The sequence below is a fragment of the Phoca vitulina genome, unplaced genomic scaffold (assembly GCF_004348235.1).
Source record: "Phoca vitulina isolate PV1807 unplaced genomic scaffold, GSC_HSeal_1.0 scaffold43, whole genome shotgun sequence".
NCBI classification, from domain to species: Eukaryota; Metazoa; Chordata; class Mammalia; order Carnivora; family Phocidae; genus Phoca; species Phoca vitulina.
The window spans coordinates 11,575,524-11,595,397 of NW_022589746.1; the positions used below are offsets into that span (position 1 = coordinate 11,575,524).

Here is a 19,874-nt window from a genome sequence, read left to right on the forward strand (position 1 = left end):
ACTTGGCACTCAAAGTTGCATATCTCTCCCAAAAACGAACTTAAAAAGATACGCTTATACACCTTTATGGATGAACAGTGACATAACTTTTGTATTATACGTTAAAAGTTTTCTTTGAGAAGATTATTCTTTGTGAATAAAATGTGATATTTAAGTTGACCTATCTCTAACACTAAAGAAAATTTATTATAACAAATTTTTATTTTAAAACGTCTACTTAATTATGCAATAATAATAGGAAGTTTTCATCTTACTTCAATATCTTAAAGCAAACACTTTTTGATTAGCATGATTAATTTTTCTTTGGTCAACAGTATGAGTGAGCAGACCTTTATATTCCATTTGTGATGAAACAATGAAATCACAGACATGTTATACTCAGAGCTCCTTAAGGAATATATCTATTTCAAAAAATACTCGTAGTTTGAAACAATTAAAATTCTAATATGTCCAAAACTGAGGAACTTCAGTTACAATCACTGCTCCTCCCATAAATGAAAATACAAATAATTTCTCATACATGGGTAATCCGAAATTACAATTTTTAAGTGCAGCAGTTACCATGTAAGTATTTACATTGTGGTAGGTAGCATGCTAAGCGAATTACTCCTATTATCTCATTTATTCTTTAAGATAAATTTTACAGATGAAACAGCTTGAGAAAGAGTAAGTAACCTACTCAAAGTCACCCAGCTGCTAAGTGGGAGGGCCAGGATTCCATCACAGGCATGTCTGGCTCCAGAACCTACACAGCCACCCTAACATCTACAATGAAACAAGGTACACACAGTGTGTAGGTAAAATTAATACTCAACACTTTAATGTCATTTAAAATAAATTTAAACTTATGTGAAAATGATAAAAAAATATCCACCAAGGTAACCTCATTTTTCAGAAGTATTATGATAGTTTGCTAACTTTGTACTTATTTACACATATACACAGAATATTCACACACTATGTTAGATTCACTGTCCATATCTGAAGTGATGACTATGGATGACAATTAAAGTGCATAACCACCTAAAATATAATACGTCAACAGTCTTCTTGTCCACACTATGTACAGCGTAAGAGTATTCTTTTGCTGTCAGGTGCAGCCACAGTATCCATCTCTCAATATTCTCAGTACAACCAAGTGTATATCTAACACCCTGAAGATGTCCACCTGCCTCTTAATGCAAACTGCTGCAAATGAACAGAATATGCCTTAACTATACTGAACTGAACTAAAACTTCCCCTCTAAATTAATTCACACCTAAATAGTGTTTATTCTTCTTACATTAATATTTTTTCCAAAAGCCTTTATTCCAGTGCAAATTACCTTAAAAGAACCAAATTGCTAATACCTTTTCTGTAACCAATAAAAAAAATTCAAAAAATTAGAGGATAGGTGAAGAGTCACCTTTCCTGACAAATGAAAGTATTTTACATTAGTAGGTGCATATATCCAATGCTTAGAAAGACAATCATTATTGACAGACCAGAACACTTTTGACCACCTAGCAGAGAATGCATGTGGCAGTAAGTGGCCTTTATAAAACAATTAAGGATATCATTTCACTCAGCAAATCCTTACCAACTTAAGGTTATGCAGTCTAACCTCAACATAACTGACACCTCTGATAGCAAATGCATTAATTTCAAAGCTACCAGACAGAAAGCAACTGTAAAACAGAACTGAATATTTACTGAAATCATTACTGACCCCTACCTCAGAAGTTGATACAAAGGTCTTAAGTCACTATCCTCAGAACAAATTCTAACACATTTTCTTAATGAATTCAGGTCACAAAAGAATTCTCCAATACTGACTTCACTTAAAATCAAAGTTTATCTAACAAAAAAAGGCAAGGAAGAGCGAGGGCTCCTCAAAATAAAAATAAAACTTCAGAACTCATGGTCTCTACAGGAAAAAAAATATGATATCAAATAAATGTTTTATACAATCATTAATAACACAGCTTCTAGGAGCTAAGTCCTTGGACCACGACCAAGACCAAACACTTCAAGTAAGTGAAAAACTATCACGTGCATGCACACTTCTAAATTTCTCTCTACAAACTCCATTTCACATACATTGTTTTAATATAAAAACATTTGTCTTACTAAAAAAGGCTGAGGTCAAAATTTAAAAGTAAAATGTTTACTGAGAGTGAATTAATGCTGAAACTTTGTGCATTGATTTTCCCATAAGTATTCCTCCATTAAAAGTTACTGAAGTAATTACTTAAGTGGCTTAAAAAATATTAAAAAGTATTAAGTTATCATCAAACGAACAAACAGCAAATGGGGCAAATCTCAAAATGAGAACATGTGATAATAAGAATTAACATTAAGAAGTTTGTGTGTTTTATTTAAGTGGTTATTAGGAAAAAACAGATCTACTGTTCCACACAAACACTAAAATACCGATAGCTGCCTTTCTCATGTCGTTAAAATTTTAAAAGGAAGGAACACCGATGCATCTTTCTTTTTCCACAGTTTCTAAAAATAAATGTTAAACTAAGGTGATTATAAGTCACCATATTTTAGGATGTTTATTCAAGTAATATTCACTTAGTGAAGGATACGCGATGTAAATCCGCAGATGACTGCCCTACTGGGCAAACTTTTACAATGCACAGCAATAAAATCCCTTTTTCCTTATATTAAGTCAGATAAACTGTAAATTATTCTCCTTTCAGATGCACTTTATTCTTGAATGACCTTTATGAAAATGAAGTTTGTAAACTGTTATACAGCAATTAGGATGCCCGGTCATGTTGTTCAGAAAAGAAATGCAACTTAGCAGATATGAAACAGGGTAAAATAAAAATTTTGAACAGAATCTTTAAAAAAACAAACAAACAAACAAACACACACACACACACACACACACCTCTCACGATATGGTCATTTCAGTAATCACTAATCTTAAAAGGTAATACAATTAACTTCAACAGTCCCTGTACCCTCTACAAGTTAAAAATACTCCCTATGGTTAACATCTGAAAAGACGCAAACTTATCAAAAAATAAAAATACAACCAAAACTTAAAGTTTCCATGAAATCTAAAGACACTAAATTTTTTATAGTCTCACGGTCATCACTACTTTCCAGACTAATAATAAGATACCAAGAAATTATTTTTAGAACTCAATTTTGCAAATAATATTGCAAAATTTGCAAATAATCGTCAATTTTCCTGAGAAATCACTACATTCTTAATCTTTCTTATCAGACAGAAATACTCCAATTACTACTTTCATAAAGGAATTTAACTTCTCACAGGCTAGCTGCTGAAACAGATACTACAACCTGCCAGAGACAAAATCTTCAATGGCCATTTTAATTTTCCCCCCACAATAAACACAGAACACTAAAGTGAAACCAAGTAAACCAAAGTGCTTTGGTGTATCAAAATTATTGGAAGTGCAACTATCAAAAAAGAGCCCTTCACTGACTTTTTCCTAAGTCATTTTTTTTATATCAATATTTGGCTCAATAAAACCACAACTCTAGAAATTAAGTGTTACTAGTCATTTGATGCAATATTTGATGCTGCTTTCTATGTATACCATAACTAAAAGCACAGTGTTAGAGAAAGTTTTAAGTCACATAAATTTCACATACAGAGGCACACCTCTGAAATCAAAGGAGAACTGGCAATCATCTCACTACTCACGTGAAAGAACCTGGTAGAATAATTTTAAACTTAAAACCCTACTAAATTTTAAAGGAAATGGGTAAAGTAAAAATAGTATAAACGTACTCTGAATAATAAAAGCAACCTACCAAACAGCATTATAGACATTTTTCTGCATGGGGACTTTTCTTAAAAAGTTAAACATTTAATCAATTTGCTCCTATACATGTCAGTTCACACCAACAGCAGATTGCTTTTGAAATAAATTACAAATCAGTTTTTCCATAATTAATTACCTTCTAGGCAAGCAGGTCAAGTTCAGCCTGACTAGTTTTGCAATTAATGCAGAGTCCAGAACTTCTAAATATTCTTTTAAAATATTAATCCTTAACTTAACAGAAAACTTACGTTTTGTGTGTTATAGAGCTCCTTCTTCAGTAACTTTTACCTTCATCTCAAAACAAACAGTTGGGCAAAATTAGTTGTGCACATTTACGTGCAGCTATATAATCCAAAGGAATAAAACCTCTTCAGATATAAAACATTTTCTTCAAAAAACAAATCTTCCCCACAGTTTTTAGCAGGACATATGGACACTAGCGCCACTCAACCTTTAGGCAAAATGTTCACTGACATTTGCTAAGACATAATTTTTATTAATACTCTATTATGCAATTACATAATTTTAACTAAATATTGTCCAGCGTTATAATTCACATCACCAAAATTTTGGTCTTAATAACAGCCTTAATAAGATGCTTCAGGCACCTCAGACCAACAACTTAATTCTGTTTTTTCATGCCTTACACATTGGCCTACCAGGAACTCGGATCGTCTGTGATACTTCCCATTCTGCAAACCAGGAGGGCTCTATCCCCATCCTTGCTCAAAACCAGTTCATTATACCTGAAACTGCAAAGATCAATGCCTTTCGATAACCACTATCTTTTGAGGTACAAAGGCCTAACTTTTAGACAACCAAAACGACACGCTTGTTACAATTCTTGGGTTTCTGTTTATTCAACCACCTGAGTCAGTAAATTTAAGACACTGGGTGAAAAACAGCTAACATACCTACACAATCTGAGGCTGGAGGTAATCCCCTCTTGCAGGCCTTTCTGTTTATGAGCTGGTATATTACACTTGCCATTATACACAAGTCAAGAGTACAATTAATGGACCCCCAAAGGTGTCAGAGGACCTGCAACTTGAATTAGGTGAGCAGCAATTCTGGCATCACAGTAACACTTAAATTTCAAGGAAGAACTGAAGCTTAATCTCTGCAATCACAATTTGCGGCACACAATACCCTTAGAACCTACACAACATTATCATCTGGGATCAAAAAACAGTCAATCTACATTCTATTACATGTGACAAGACCACTGAATATAAAATACTACTGCGCTGCAAATTTCATGCCCTATCCTGTATCACCCCATCAGGACGAAAAAAAAAAGGCGAATTTAACAAAGATCTAGTAAGAGTGCCTTAGGAGGTATATTACCTATGACACTATTGATTTCAAACTACAAAACTTCTAAAGGCAGTCCAAAGTTGTAATTAAACTTAGCTTAAATATAAAAACCTCCTTTTGCCCTCCAATGAACACCATATATGCTGAAAATGATTCTGCTTCCAAAGTTATGCAAATCAGTTCACAAGTCACATTAAAAAAAAAAAAAAAAAGTCTATCAATGCAACCCAGGAAACTAAAAACAATCACTGCAAGATTCTGATGCAATATGCATACGTGCAACACTAATTTTCATTTTAATCTAATCTATACCCTTGATCTAGGGCCAAAAGCCAAGATTTAATCGAAATATGCTCAACCTCAAAGCGTCTACTCTTCTGTTCATATAGCAGACCGGATTACCGAGCTCACTAATCCACCACCCGTGTACTGTATTCTGTATTAACGGACAATAGCCCTTCGGAAGAGACCCCGTCGGCAGACCAGAAACCAATCGGTGCCTTGACACTTGCAAGCAGGCAAGAGTTCCATGTAGCCGAACACACCCTAGGCTGGATGCATTCAAGAGAGACACCAGACAGACACGATCTAGAAATGCGAGCAGGCTAGCTGCTATAGTCACCCAAACTACGGCAATCTCTCGCCTCCGTGTGCTCCCACGTTCTAAGAGAGAGTGACAGAAAGGCAAAGAGGGGCAGCGGCAGAAATGGATACAGGTCAAGTCTAAGTCGAATCCATCCTCTTGATATCTCCTTTTGTTTCTGCTAACGATCTCTTTGATGATGGCTGTCATGTCTGGGAGCCTGTGGCTGAAGAAAAAGGAGGAGAGAGATGGCAGAAGCGGCTGGTGGCGGGGCTTCTTCTGCAGGATGGAAATGGCTCTGGACTTGGCGGTAGCGGATGCCCCTCGCTCTGCCGCCGCCTGGCTCTGGACCGCAGCCGGGTAATGGCTGCTGCGGCGGCTGCTGGATGGTTGCAGCGACTGGGCCTGCTTCTCCTCAGCAGCCAGAGGCCTGGCCGCGGCGGCCGCGGGACGGGAAGGAGACGGAGAATCCTCGGCACGGCCGCTGCCTCCGCCGGCGGCCTCCGGAGCCCGGGCCGGGGGGGGTGCGGCGGCGGCGGAGGGGAGGTTTACAGCCGGCCCGGGTCCCTGGACGTGCCGCCGCCGCCGCCGCCGTGTTGGAGGCAGTAGGAGGGGAGAGACCAACTCTCCGGCGGCCCCAGCCCTGGAAATGGTGACAGGCGACTCCGGCCCCCTCCCCGGAGCTGCAGCCGCCGCGGCCGCCGCCGCCGCCGCCGCTTCTCCCCCCCGCTCCAGGAGCGGGAGGTGCCGCCGCCGCCGCCGCCGCGCCTCAGCCGGCTCCCGCCCGGGCCCGCGGCTTCCACCGTCCCTTGCACGAGAAGCCGAGCGAGAGGCTGCACGGTTAGAAGAGAGGACGAGGACGAGGCGAGAGACGACGCCGCCGCTGCCGCCGCCGCCGGCCGGCCGGCTCCCCGAGGGCGCTGCCCCCGCGGCTGCTCACGGGCGCTGAGAGGGGCTCTGGGCCGCGGCCGCCGCCGTCTCTCATCTCCCTCGCCTGAGCCCGGCCTCGCCTCACAGCGGCTCAACTCTCAAACTTCCATCATGGCTGCAGCTTCCGAGAGGAGAGAGCCGAGCGCAGCCGCGGCTCGGCGCCCCGGCGCGTATCCTGCCGCAGTGCACAAAGAGTCCCGCCACATCACCGCCCGCCGGCCCGCCCGCCCCCTCCGCCGCCGCCGCCGCGCCGGGAGCCCGGCGCCTGGGAGCCTGAGGGGAGGCGGGAGGCGGGCGAGACCCCGCCGGGGGAGGGAGGGACGCGGCGGGGCAGGGGCGGCAGCGCCGGGGGCGAGCGCCGAGCCCTTGGCCCGCGGGCGCCACTGAGCATGCCCAGTGGGAGCGCCCGGGGCTCGCTCGGGCTTGTGCGAGGCGCCCGCCAGGAGCTGCACTTGCCGCGGCCGCTTCTGCAGCAGCGCGGGGCCGGGGCGGGGGGGTGGTGCGGGAGTTGAAGGGGGGAGAACGAGCCAAGCCTCGGCCTGTGCCCAGAAACCCGGTCGGGGACAGGGAGAGCCGAAGGGGAGAGCTGAGGGGTGCACTGAGCGGTGTCGCTGACTCGAGTCTGAGGTTACCTGTGCACAGGTGGGGAGGACCAGGTGACTCGCGCTGGTCGGGGGACAGGGAAACGCGGGGACCGTCCCCGCCGCGAGGGCGCCCCTCCCCCCCCGCCTCCGCCCCCAGATTTCCCCGGCCCGGCCCGCAGCCTCGTCCTCCTTTTGCACCGCTGTGGGATCACTGTCGTTCGCACGGACTCGCCTGCAGCCGCCTTTGCCGAGAAAGCCCACCTCTCTGTCCACCCCCCGCCCGTGTCCTCAAGGTGTCAGTCTTAGCACAAAGAACAACCCCCTATTGTGTCTCCGTGTGTATCACCTCATCCGGCTCCTTCTCACCGCCCCACCTCCCGCTTCCCCAGCAGCTTGGCTCCTTCGCCCTAAAAATGAGAGCTCGCAGCCGAGCGCGCTGCGTGTGAGCACATCGCCCCTGGACGTCTAAGGTCCCCAAGGACCACTGCCCGCGTTGCACCGAAAGCGGACCCCGGAGGACGGGACGCACCCCGCAGCCCCCTGCATTTCCCCCTGGAGAGCTGAGCATCCCTCCCCTCGGGGCTCCAACTCGGTTCACCGCGTCGGACTCCGGCTCGGGGCTCAGAGGCTGCCTCGCCCCGCCCCTTTTCGGGCCGCTGTGAAAACCCGGCCGGGTGGATCGCCGCGGGCCGGCTTCCGCGCTCCCCGAGCCGGGTTGCGCACGCCGGCGGCCGGCGCTGCCCGGGCCCGACTGTGAAATACGGGACGGTAGGAAGCGGCAGCCCCTGCGAGTGGGCGGGGCCGGGGAGACCGAGGAGGGTTCAAAAGGCGGTGGAAGGATACGCGGGCCACAGTCGGAACTACTTTCAGGAGGAGGTCACGTGTGTTCCTAGTTGGGGAACTTTCCAAATTCCCACTCCCCTATGATGGCTCGGGAGGCAAGTGCTTCGCGTCCTTCGCCCGGGGTCCCGCTGCCGTGTGTCGGCAGCGGGACCCCGAGCCTCCGGGTCGCGGCGGAAAAACAGGCTCCGACGAGCCTCCGGCCCGAGCGCTGTCGGTGCTGGCGCCTGGGGAGCTGGTTACACAAGCACCCACCTTCAAGCACGTGCCCCCACCTCCCCGCATTGCTGGCCGCGGCCGCGGCTTCTCGCGGACCTCGGAGGGAGAGCTCCCAAGCGGCTCCTACCCATTCGCGTGCTACCTACCGAGCCAGCGAAACGGCCAAGACTTGAGACTTGGAGCTCCGACTCGGCCAACAGTGCGCGTTCCCAACCGTGGGAGAAGGAAAAGGGCCCCAGGGGTCTGGCATCTCCCTCGCTAGTGCCCTGCCCCTTGGGGCGAACCTTTCTGGTTCTGTGCACCCGGGGCAAAGGGTATCTCCTGCAGCAGCAGCCCGCCGCTTGAATCCACCAGTGTTGCAACAAACTTCCAGTCACTACCCCTGAGCCGGTGAGCGCGCCCCGCCTACTGTAGACTCAGCCAAGCGACTTATCTGGTCGGAGAACCTAGTCAATGGCCATCAGCCCAGAGCAAACCTGTCAAGTCGGCTAACAGCCCCGATTTGTTGACCTATCCCTGTGAGAGAGCTGGTTCAGAAATTCTGAGAACTGGAGCGCATTTACCCTGACACTGATCAGCTGCAAAGCGAGTTGTCCACTTTCTGCTTGAAGAGAATGAACACCAATCAACACGAATCTAGGAATTTCTTCCTTTTCTTTCCCCCTGGAAAGTAGAACTCAAGGAGACAATTGGAGTCCAAGAATCTGAGTTGAGACCTGGGCTGAGGCACTGGCTCATTTTCTTTCTTTTCTTTTTTTTTTTTTTAGATCTGGGAGAATGGGATCAATTTGCATGTGTATTGCAGTAATCGTGAGTAGGTGCCTAGGAAGGTCTAAAAGGATTTATTCGGTGTCTGAAAAAGAAGACTGTGTATGAGCCCATCATGGTTGCAGGCAGCCCCTTGAAGACTAGAAACCCCAAGAGGGCTTGCTTAGAAGCCACAGGCCATTACCTAATTCCACCACTACTAATTAAACCAGGGATATTTACAGTGTTCTTAGAGATCTCCCAGGCTCCATTTGTATACACTATCCTTTTTAAGATAGGCCTGCGGCAGTTAGCAACCTGCTGAATCTTCAGTGTTGATATTCATTGGAGGCTGTTTTTGTGCATGGTCCTGGTCAGCCTGTGGGAGGTAGAGGCCACAAGTGGAAAATGAAATGGGGAGGTGGGGGGGACAATCTGGAAAGAGTAGGAGAAAGGCCTCCATTTGGTTTCCAAAAATGAAAATCCTACCCACACAGCCTAGGGTAAGCCAGAGATTTCTTTATTTTATAAGTAACCAATGATAAGGAGTCCCCGATTTGTAGGTATTCCACTGGACTTCATGGTAAGAAACTGAGCTGTGTTCCATTGAGTAGCAAATACTGCTTGGTGGGGTTTCTCAGGTTGCTGATCTTGTCTCCAGAGTCCCTGCTATTAGCACTGCCCTACTCTGCCCTCCCGCCGCCCCCCCCCCCCCCCCCCCCCAGCCTACCCTATTCTGAAATCCACTTCCTGGGAAGGAAATGGGTTCATGAGGAGACAGGATGCTTTTCCACTCCCATGGCACAGAGTTCTTGTGGAGCAGAGAGGGCACACACCACCCACACTAAAGGGCTGGAACAGGAGATTGACCCACAGCACTTCCATTGGCAGAGGGAAGAAAATGGGACATGAGTTTTGCTGCTTCTCTGAACACGAGCTCCCTCTGCTTCTCTCTAGCAGTGAACGAAAGGATCACGGATGTTGACAGACGTTTGGCCAACCAGAGAGTACTATCAGGTAGTTATTAGGAATTACTGAATAAAAACCTCCTCCCCTCCCCAGTGTTAAATAGGTTCCTGAAGGAAATTTCAGTTTTCCATTTTTGTTTTCCCTCACTTCTTCCTTGTACCCAAGGGATCTCCTTACCCAAGTGGTAGGGCTGAAACCTCTAAATAGCTGACTCTATCGAATGTACAGGAAGTTTAAAATTTGTATATTGTTTTCAAGTTCAACTGGCTGTACACATATTACAAGATACTGGTTTCCAGGCACTCCAATTCTTCACCTGTCTGGATTCAGACTGCCCTAGGGAGAAACAGAAGCTTGTAATAAAGACAGAATTATATAAAGCTTCAGGGAGACTAATGCAGAATAATGTAGAATTCTATGCAGAATAATTAGTAAACATGATAAACCAGCTTTAATTATAGTTTCTAACAGCTGATTCCAAAACTGTATTGTCACTACACCCAAAGAATGTCCAAAGAAAATAGTTTTATTTTCTTTGATAAATGAAATGACCAGCAACTTGATGTGGGTGATATAAATAGTTGATGTGCTCTTTATAGGTTCTGCTGCTAAAATGTCTTTTCTTGAACACTGATCACTGTAATGCCTTTCTCATCTCCCACACACTGACCTTTCAAATAGAGATCTAAATCAATGGCTTTAATTTTTAAGCAATCTTTTCTATTTTTATCTGTTTAACCGCTGTTTTCTAAATAATACAGAATAGAAAAATATAATAATTATAGGTTTGAATTTAAACCACACTATTCTTCCAAGGGTCCAAGGCTTTCCCCCTTATTTCACTTATCCTAATTACAAATATTGCTGTTCTTTTATTTAAAAAAAAATTTATTATTGTTATGTTAATCACCATACATTACATCATTAGTTTTTGATGTAGTGTTCCATGATTCATTGTTTGCGTATAACACCCAGTACTCCATGCAGAATGTGCCCTCTTTAATACCCATCACCAGGCTAACCCATCCTCCCACCCCCCTCCCCTCTAGAACCCTCAGTTTGTTTTTCAGAGTCCAGCATCTCTCATGGTTCATCTCCCCCTCCGATTTCCCCCCTTCATTCTTCCCCACGTGCTATCTTCTTTTTTTAATTTTTTTTAACATATAATGTATTATTTGTTTCAGAGGTACAGATCTGTGATTCAACAGTCTTGCACAATTCACAGCGCTCACCATAGCACATACCCTCCCCAGTGTCTATCACCCAGCCACCCCATCCCTCCCACCCCAACCCCCACCCCCACCACCCTCAGTTTGTTTCCTGAGATTAAGAATTCTTCATATCAGTGAGGTCATATGATACATGTCTTTCTCTGATTGACTTATTTCGCTCAGCATAACACCCTCCAGTTCCATCCACGTCGTTGCAAATGGCAAGATTTCATTCCTTTTATGGCTGCATAATATTCCATTGTATCTTCTTTATCCATTCATCTGTCGATGGACATCTTGGCTCTTTCCACAGTTTGGCTATTGTGGACATTGCTGCTATAAACATTGGGGTGCACATACCCCTTCGGATCCCTACATTTGTATCTTTGGGGTAAATACTCAGTAGTAATATTGCTATTCTTTTAAATAAAGATGTTTTGCCCAAGACATGTCTCCAGAAGGTACTTCTCCAGGAGGCACTGCAAGTAACCCTAAAAAAGAACTTTCCCTTCTTGTCTCTAAGCTCTCCTGGAGCTATCGCACACAGCACTTGGGTCTCCTTTCACGTCCCAGTAGAGAGGTGTGCTATATGAAATTATCACTCTCAGAGAATGAGGATGGGGCCAGGTATTCCTGGGAGAACCACAGAGCAGAATAGGCATGTGCTGGGCCCAAGTTGCGTTCAGAAATTGTAACTTGGACCAGAGAGTGATGGGAAAGAGAAGACCTAACATGACAAATCAGCATTGACTGTTTTACTCTCCAACCTAACACTGGCTATTGGTTATTCTACTCTGGTCCTTTTGGTATTAACTCTAACTATAGTCCTTTGGAACACATATTCTGCTTTTAGCTCTTCCAAGAATAGAAAAAGATAATAATTTGTATCTACCAGCAGGTGTTGGGGCATTTGCCAGGTGTTTCCCAGAGTGGCCCTCTTTTGTCAAGGTGTAGGAGGGACATGGGAGAAGGAGTCAAGGTTGCCCTGTGCCTCACTCCTACAAATCTTTCCCTTCAGAACATCCTTCTGGCTTCCAGGGCATCACTGTTTCTGAAAACGAAGAGTACCTTTTTGAAAGAAAAAAGGGAATGAGACAAACTCTGTTTAGAGTATCTTTTTTGTCTTTCTTTTTCATGGTGTGGCATCTTTTATCTCCATTCATTCATTTAATTGTCCAATCAACATATATCTGGGCGTATATCACATGCTTATTCTGTGCAAAGCTCTGTAGACAGAGCAGTGACTATGGCATATAGGGTCCAGCCTTTACGGAACTGAGTCTCCTTGAAACTTGGCTTCTTTATCTGACACTGTTACAACCTCTTCACAGCCCCTGGAGTGAAGTTAAAGCAGTTGAAAGAACCCTGACATTTGGTAATGGCTTCAACGACCTATTGCTGCCTAACAAACCATAATAAGCTCTGTGCCTGAAAAGGACCACCACCCTTTCTTTGCTCACAATTCTGCAATTTGGAAAGGGCACAGCTGGGTGGTTCTTCTGCCTTCCCATGACGCAGCTGGGGTCAGACATGTGGTCACCTCTAGCTGTGAGTTTGGCTGGGGCTGGAACGGCCAAGATGGCAGGCAGCATGATCGCTCATCATTTGGTGGGCCAGCCCGGGCTTTTTTATACTTATTCTTTACAGCCTGGATCCCAAGAAAGAAAAAGCGGAAGCTACAAAGCCAGTGAAAGCCAGGGCTTGGAAGTCCCAGAACATCACTTTCCCTGTACTCTCCTGGCCAAAGGCAGTCACAGGGCCAGCCCAGACCCAAGGGGAGAGGAAAGAGACCACACTCCCTAATGGAAGGAGTGTCTGGAATGAAAGGAGCTGTTGGCAGTCATAGGGGGAAACACTCTGTCATAAGCCACCCTTTGGCCACAATAATTCACACCCACACGCCCACACACACAGACTTGTGGAGTACACTCCCTCCCCCCACACTGTCGTTCTGTGTAGCACTGGCTCTAAGGACCAGGATCTAATGGTAGACACTAGGCGCAGGTGCAGCGGAGGCATTTTAGATGCTGCTCCTCTTCCTCTAGAGACCTGTGAGCTGAAAAGACGAGTTACAGACACAACGTACGATGCTGAGACAGGGATAAGTTAACTACAACAGACACTCGTGTTCAAAGCGGGGGAGCGAGAAGGCACAGAGCAGCCACCAGCCCTAGCAGTTCTGAAAGCCAGCTGAGCACTGTCACCCTCACTCTGGGAACCCAGACCGCTCCGCCATTAGGGGCTGGTTCTTCTCCCCGGGAGCTGCTTCCCAAACCACTGTTCCTGGCTCCCTGCTCCGGGGTGCAGACTATGACCTTTGAGGCTTCCTTGTCCATAAGCCACTGCCTGCCCTTTATGGTCCAACAGCTCTCTCAGCCTGGGTCCTGTCCACAGAAAGTTGGGGGCCCAATGGTTTTTTTTGTTTTGTTTTGTTTTTTACATTTTGAACTGTCTCTTTCCTCTTTAGTTCAGGCTAGCGGTGGTTTCATCAATAGAGCTGTCTTCAACATTTTGTGGGTTTCCTATGAGTCTTAACAGAGTTTACTTCTTGCCCTCGACAACTCTGCCCACAAAGCAACATCTATAATTCTTCCAAGAACAAACTTCTGTCTACTTTGGGCCTTGTCGAAGTAGCTACTGTTGGACTCCCCTGAAGATTCTTCTTAGAAGCCCTTTTGGCTAGATGAGAGGGTCTATGAAACATCTTAATGTGTAGAGGCTTCAACATAGTCTGGATTGGATTTTTACCTCGAGGCCACATTCGAAAGGCAGGCCCCTGAGGCCATTTCTTCCTTTGAGACTGTTGCTGACAACACAAAATCTCCAAGGCCCTATTTCCTCTACATTCTGCTTGAAAACGAAATAGTTCCTTTTTTAACACATCTCTCTCTCTCTCTCTCTAGTAACACCATCACACATCACTAAAAGAAGCCAACTGATACTCTGAACGTGCAGCTTGAAACTCCCCTTTGCCAGATCTACAAGTTCATTAGGTACATTTTCTGTCTTCTGTGTTTTACTGCTCACAAGGGATGCCAAACACTTTGCTACTACACAGCACCACTTCTCCAGCCTGCAATACGACTTCCTCACGACCCTCAGAGCCTCCACTGAGAGTCTCCTTCCCAGACCAAGGAGGTACATCAACTAAATGCAAACGCAGGATCCTGGATTGGATTCTGAAACGGGAAAAGAACATTACCAGAAAAACTGGCAAAGTTCCTACAAGGTCTGTGGTTTATGTGAATTTCCTGGTTTTGATCATTATTCTCTGGCTATGCAATTTATCACTATTTGGGCAGCTGGGTGAAGAACATGCATGAACTCTGTGCCAGTTTTGCAACTTTTGTGTAAGTCTAAAATTGTTTCAAAATAGAAATTTAAAAAAAATAGTGAATTAAAAAAAAAGAGAGACAGTTTCTTCTTCACCTCTCCAACCTCTACCCCATGCCTGCTCCCAAAGCTGATGCCACGTGTCTTAGATTTTTGTTAAGCCAACATCCAACTCCCAGACATCGATTTCCATTATTTATTATGCATAACACACTACCCAAAAGTGTGGCAGCTTGAAACAGCATGGACCATTTTCTTGCTCACCATTCTGCACTATGGACAGAACACAATGGTGACAGCTTGTTTTTCCTTTGTGTACTGTTGGCTGGGGCAGCTTGACTGGGGCTATGGGACCCGAGATGACTTCGAGCACAGGGCTAGTGGTTCAGCTGGAATGGCTGAAATAGCGAGGGGCTGGGCCTGTCTCCCTCTGGAGGGTCTCGTCCTCCAGAGACACGCTGCCTCCATGAGGCCTTCCTCTTCAGCACAGCTGTCAGTGTTCTTTACATGGTGATTATCGTCCAAGAGAGCAAAAACTAAAGTTGCCAAGTCTAGGCCCAGAACTGGAATAGCATCATTTTTGCCTTGTTCTCTTGACCAAAGCAAGTAACGGAGGCTGTCAAGATTCCTGGGAGGGGAAGAGACTCTACCTCTTAGTAGTAAGCATGGAAAAAAATGGAGGAATCGCTGGTGGTCCTCTCCCACCATGACCCCAGCCCACTCCTTTAGAAATGTCTCCTCAAAACAATCTTCCATGGTCAGTTCTTCCTGGAAGCTCTATCATTTTTTTAATAATTTTTTTATTATGTTATGTTAGTCACCATACAGTATATCATTAGTCTTTGATGTAGTGTTCCATGATTCATTGTTTGCGTATAACACCCAGTGCTCCATACAGTACGTGCCCTCCTTAATACCCATCACTGGGCTACTCCATCCCCCCACCCCTCTCCCCTCTAGAATGCTCAGTTTGATTCCTGGAGCCCATAGTCTCTCGTGGTTCATCTCCCCCTGATTTCCCCCCATTCATTTAAGAATCATTGCTATCAGGGCGCCTGGGTGGCTCAGTCTGTTAAGCATCTGACTCTTGATTTCGGCTCAGGCTGTGATCTCAGGGTCCTGAGACCCAGCCCTGAGTATGGGCTCCATGCTCATTGGGGAGTCTGCTTGGGATTCTGTCTCTTTCCCCACTTGTACTCTCTCTCTCAAATAAATAAATCTTAAAAAAAAAAAAAAAAGAATCATTGCTATCAGTTGACAATTTGATTAGCAACTATTTTCTGTTTGTTATCTATCTTGTTCCCTAATCCTATAATTTCTTCACTGGCTCTCTCATCCATGTTACATGCATATTTCTACTCCAGTATTAATGCATGCCACAAAATTATCCATGAAAATTCAGTGAAATAAAACAGAAGGGATAATACATATATCTGTGTTTGCATAAACCCATGGAAAATATCCAAGAGAATAAACAAGAGAGAAGATAACACTGCTCATCTCTGACTACAGGATGGGGAGGGAGGGCTTCAGAGGGAGGAGAATTTCTCTTTCCATATCTTTCTGTATGGGTTGAAGGTTCTTTACAATGATCCTTTAGTGTTTTCATAAGGTAAAAAAGTGACCTTGCCCAATAGAATTAAATCTAAAAATCAACAAATGCCCATTATCAGAAGAATATCAAATAAACCAGGGAGAGAGCTCAACCCTGATTTCATTTTCAAATAAATGAGCATACTAAGGGAGTTCTAGCATTTAAGACTGAATGCCTGTTTGGGTCCACTGCCACAGAAATACTTGAGAATATCTGTCATAAATGGCGTCTAGTGTAGCTGATGTGTGCACCTTACCCTGAGTACCCTCTCTCCCTAGATCAACTGCCTCCCCTAAATCTACTCTGACTCTGTGCTATTAACTTTTGCTGCTCAAAGAAAACATAAGAAACACTCATCTGGTATCACAGTACAACCACGATTCAAGGCAGGGGCAGACTACTTTGGGATCCGGGAGTATAAGAGTAGGAGAAACCTCAAAAGTCCCTTAGTTCACCAATCCCATTTTACACATGAACTGAAGCCCCAAGGGTTTATATGCCCAGATTACTTAGCTATTCAGTGAGGGACCCTGCATTGCAGCCTGGGAAAATTCCTGCTAGTCCATCGGTGAATAAAGATGGGAAGAAAACCTCATTTTGATAAAAACCCAAACAAGTTAATTAGAAATTTGGTTACAGATAGCTTTTAAGTTTTCAAGCCTTGAACAGGAGTGAATGAAGGGAACAAGAAGACTGCCTAAGGCCCCTAAATAGAGTCTAGAATAGGGCAAGACAGGGATAAGTAAACAATACAATTACTGATGCTCACTCTCTTGCCCTGAAGTGGGGCAATTCATTAGACCAGGAGATTAGGGTTCTAAAGATCAAACGTGAAAACACGAATTGCTATGCGTTGCTAATTTGCTTCTCCTCCTCAGTGCTAGGATCATTGGGAGAGTATTTCCCAAGGACGTTCAAGAGGCAGCCCTTATATGTGGCCTGACAAAAAAAAAAAAAAGAAAAGGAAGGGAAGGCCGAACGCCGTTGGGAATAGAGGGAACACTGCCACCTGCTGATGAGCCAGAGACGGTGTAAATGGCGCACAGCATAGTCAACGGGGCATGTCCAGCAGGACGCAACACCACCCAACAGGTCTCTTTGAAGTCTGAACAGGTCATTGCAGAGAGACAGTTGAACTTTGGATTTCACCAGGCCAGTTTGCCCCAGAGAAGGGTTAGTTTGTTTCTGGTATGAGAGTAGGAGAGGCTGCATCCCTGCTTGCCTCTCTTCCACGAATATTGTCGCCTATTAGTTCTGAACTTTCCCCTAAAACCTAAACCTCAAAATAATAAAATATACTTGGCTGAGACTAGATAAAAGGGATTGGAGAGGAAAGAGCAATACAGAGAAGTTTATTCGAGTGACACGTTCATGTGGTTAAGAATTCCCAGTGGCTCACTAATACACTTCCCCAGATAAAGGTCTTTTTTTTCCCTTTACTCTTCCCATTTCTTCCTCTTCTATTCTTTTCTCTTAAAGATTTTATTTTATTTTTGAAAGATTTTATTTATTTTAGAGAGAGAGAGAGACAGAGAGAGAGCAAGCTGGGGGAGGGGCAAGAGGGAGAGGGAGAATCTCAAGCAGACTCTGCACTGAGCGCAGAGCTGACGTGTGGCTCGATCTCATCACCCTGAGATCATGACCTGAGCCGAAACCAAAAGTCAGACGCTTAACCCACTGAGCCACCAGGCACCCGAAGATTTTTTTTTAAGCAATCTCTACACCCAATGTGGTGCTCACACCCTACTGTCTCCTAGCCGCATCACTATCTTAATCAAGAGTCGCATGCTCCACTGACTGAGCCAGCCAGGCGCCCCTTCCTCTTCTATTCTTATACAAATACACGTACACTGAAAGGACAATTGAAAGAGAGGACTGGGAAAGGTGCTGATCCTTTGTGTACAGCCTCGGTTTTTCCACGCTGCCATGGACTGAATGTGTGTGCCCTCCCCGCCCCGAAATCTTAGGTTGAAACTCACCCCCAGGTAATGGTATTAGGAGGTGGGCCTTTGGGAGGTGATTGGGTCGTGAGCGTGGAGCCTTTACGAATGGGACTAGTGCTCTTAGGAAAGAGGCCTGTCAGAGCTCCCGCCCTCTTCCACCACGCCAGGTGAGGTCACCTGTGGAAGACAGCCATCTCTGAATCAGGAAGCTCGCCCTCACCAGACACGAAACCCGATCCTGCAGGCAAGCTGCTCTGGGACTTTCAGCTTCCCAAACTGTGGCAAGTAGATTTCCATTGCCTTGAAGCCACCCAGGCTACCGTGTTAAGTGGTAGCAGCCCAAACGGACTAACACACCCTCTTCCTTCCATCCTTCTACTCTCCTTTCCCTGCCCTCTTTCTTGCCATTATCTTTCGTCCTATGCCCATTTTCCTCCTACTCACCTCTACATTTCAAGATTCTCCTTATTGGGGTGCCTGGGTATGGAGCCTGCTTAAGATTCTCTCTCTCCCTCTGCCCCCCCACCCCAACCACACACACTCTCTCTCTCTCAAAAAAAAAAAAAATTCTCCATATTAAGATAGTGATGCGGCTAGGAGACAGTAGGAAGGGGACATTCGCAGCACTGCCCAGTTACATGGCTCCAAGGCCCGTACCTCCCATTGTACATTATGCTATTGCTCTGTGCCTTTTGATTTTTCAACCACGTGAATATGGTATCCTTAATTTACATTTAATTTTTTAAACCTAACCTAGTGGGGCCCAGTGGAGAGCGGGGGCACTGTTTAATTTCCATGGTTCCACTTAATGACAAAATAAAGCACTTCTAGATCCTACCCATCATAGCCTTTTTGTTAATGACGCCTTAGGATTAGTAAGTTCAAAAGGTACTCTCATTGTGATTTAGGTTTTTCTATCTTATAGCAACCTCAGAAAGAATACCATAGAAAAACCTAATGTTGTCAGATCTAGCTGAGGGAAATTTTATCTTTTCTAAATACAATAGGTAAACAGTTTTCTTTGGTGGATTTTTGCTAATTCGTTGTACTTAAGTATGTTGCATTTCTTAAAAGATACACGGCTTTTAAGAAATGGGCGGCTCAGTGGGTTGAGCGGCTGCCTTCGGCTCAGTGGGTTGAGCGGCTGCCTTCGGCTCAGGTCATGGTCTCAGGGTTCTGGGATCCAGCCCCACATCTGGCTCCCTGCTCAGCGGGGAGTCTGCTTCTCCCTCTCCCTGTGCCCCTCTCCCCTGTTTGTGCTCTCTCTCTGTCATATAAATAAAATCTTTAAAAATATATATGTGTGTACAGGTTTTACATTTCAGGAAACCCAAGAGGAAAAGGAGATCTGTAAACAAAAGGTCGTGATACTTAACAACTAATTTGGGAATATTTCAAATCCTTAACATAAATTTTATGAAGCTGGGGAACTTGGGAGGAGGCAGGAAGTTAGTAGATAGAAACAGTCTATTTTTCTAAGGAGAAAACAAACAAACAAACCCTTATTTTCTTAGCTCTAAAACTTAAGTCTTATCTGAAATTACTTTCCTGGACATAGTACCTTTGTCTTGGCTGCCTCCCAGGGTGCGGTCCCAGGCCATTGGCTGCTAGAGCTCATAGGGCCACCCTCTTCCTAGGTCACCTGTTGCAGCAAGTGGAAGGGAGGCCTTAATGAAGATCTATCTTATTATTAATGTGTCCTTACAGACTTGCTAACTGTAATATATTTTATAGCTCTATTATTCAGTCTTTATATTTTTTAAATAACTTGTAACTGTAAAATAGGATTATCTGCATTTCAAGTCCTGTTTATTT

At 45.0% G+C, this 19,874-nt stretch overlaps 2 protein-coding genes and 1 long non-coding RNA gene across 4 annotated transcripts in view; 1 reads left to right on the forward strand and 2 right to left on the reverse strand.

Moving 5' to 3' along the window:
* The window catches only part of PTEN (phosphatase and tensin homolog), an 88,622-nt gene extending 82,204 nt beyond the window's left edge, over positions 1-6,418 (reverse strand). Inside the window, exon 1 of the mRNA XM_032430413.1 lies at positions 5,821-6,418. Coding sequence (XP_032286304.1) covers positions 5,821-5,899 — 79 coding nt within the window. The 5' untranslated portion in view covers positions 5,900-6,418. The remainder of the gene's footprint in view (positions 1-5,820) is intronic.
* KLLN (killin, p53 regulated DNA replication inhibitor) lies at positions 6,053-8,629 on the forward strand. Its single transcript, XM_032430296.1, is given in 6 exon segments — positions 6,053-6,294; positions 6,379-6,553; positions 7,914-7,985; positions 7,988-8,208; positions 8,210-8,327; positions 8,329-8,629. Coding segments are annotated over 6 exon segments (1,107 nt in total). The 3' UTR covers positions 8,608-8,629.
* A 2,954-nt stretch (positions 8,630-11,583) lies between these two features.
* LOC116648340 overlaps positions 11,584-19,874 on the reverse strand; it is a 30,216-nt gene continuing 21,925 nt past the window's right edge. For both annotated transcript variants that reach the window (XR_004302511.1, XR_004302510.1), the window contains exon 6: positions 11,584-12,257. This is a non-coding gene — a long non-coding RNA (uncharacterized LOC116648340). The remainder of the gene's footprint in view (positions 12,258-19,874) is intronic.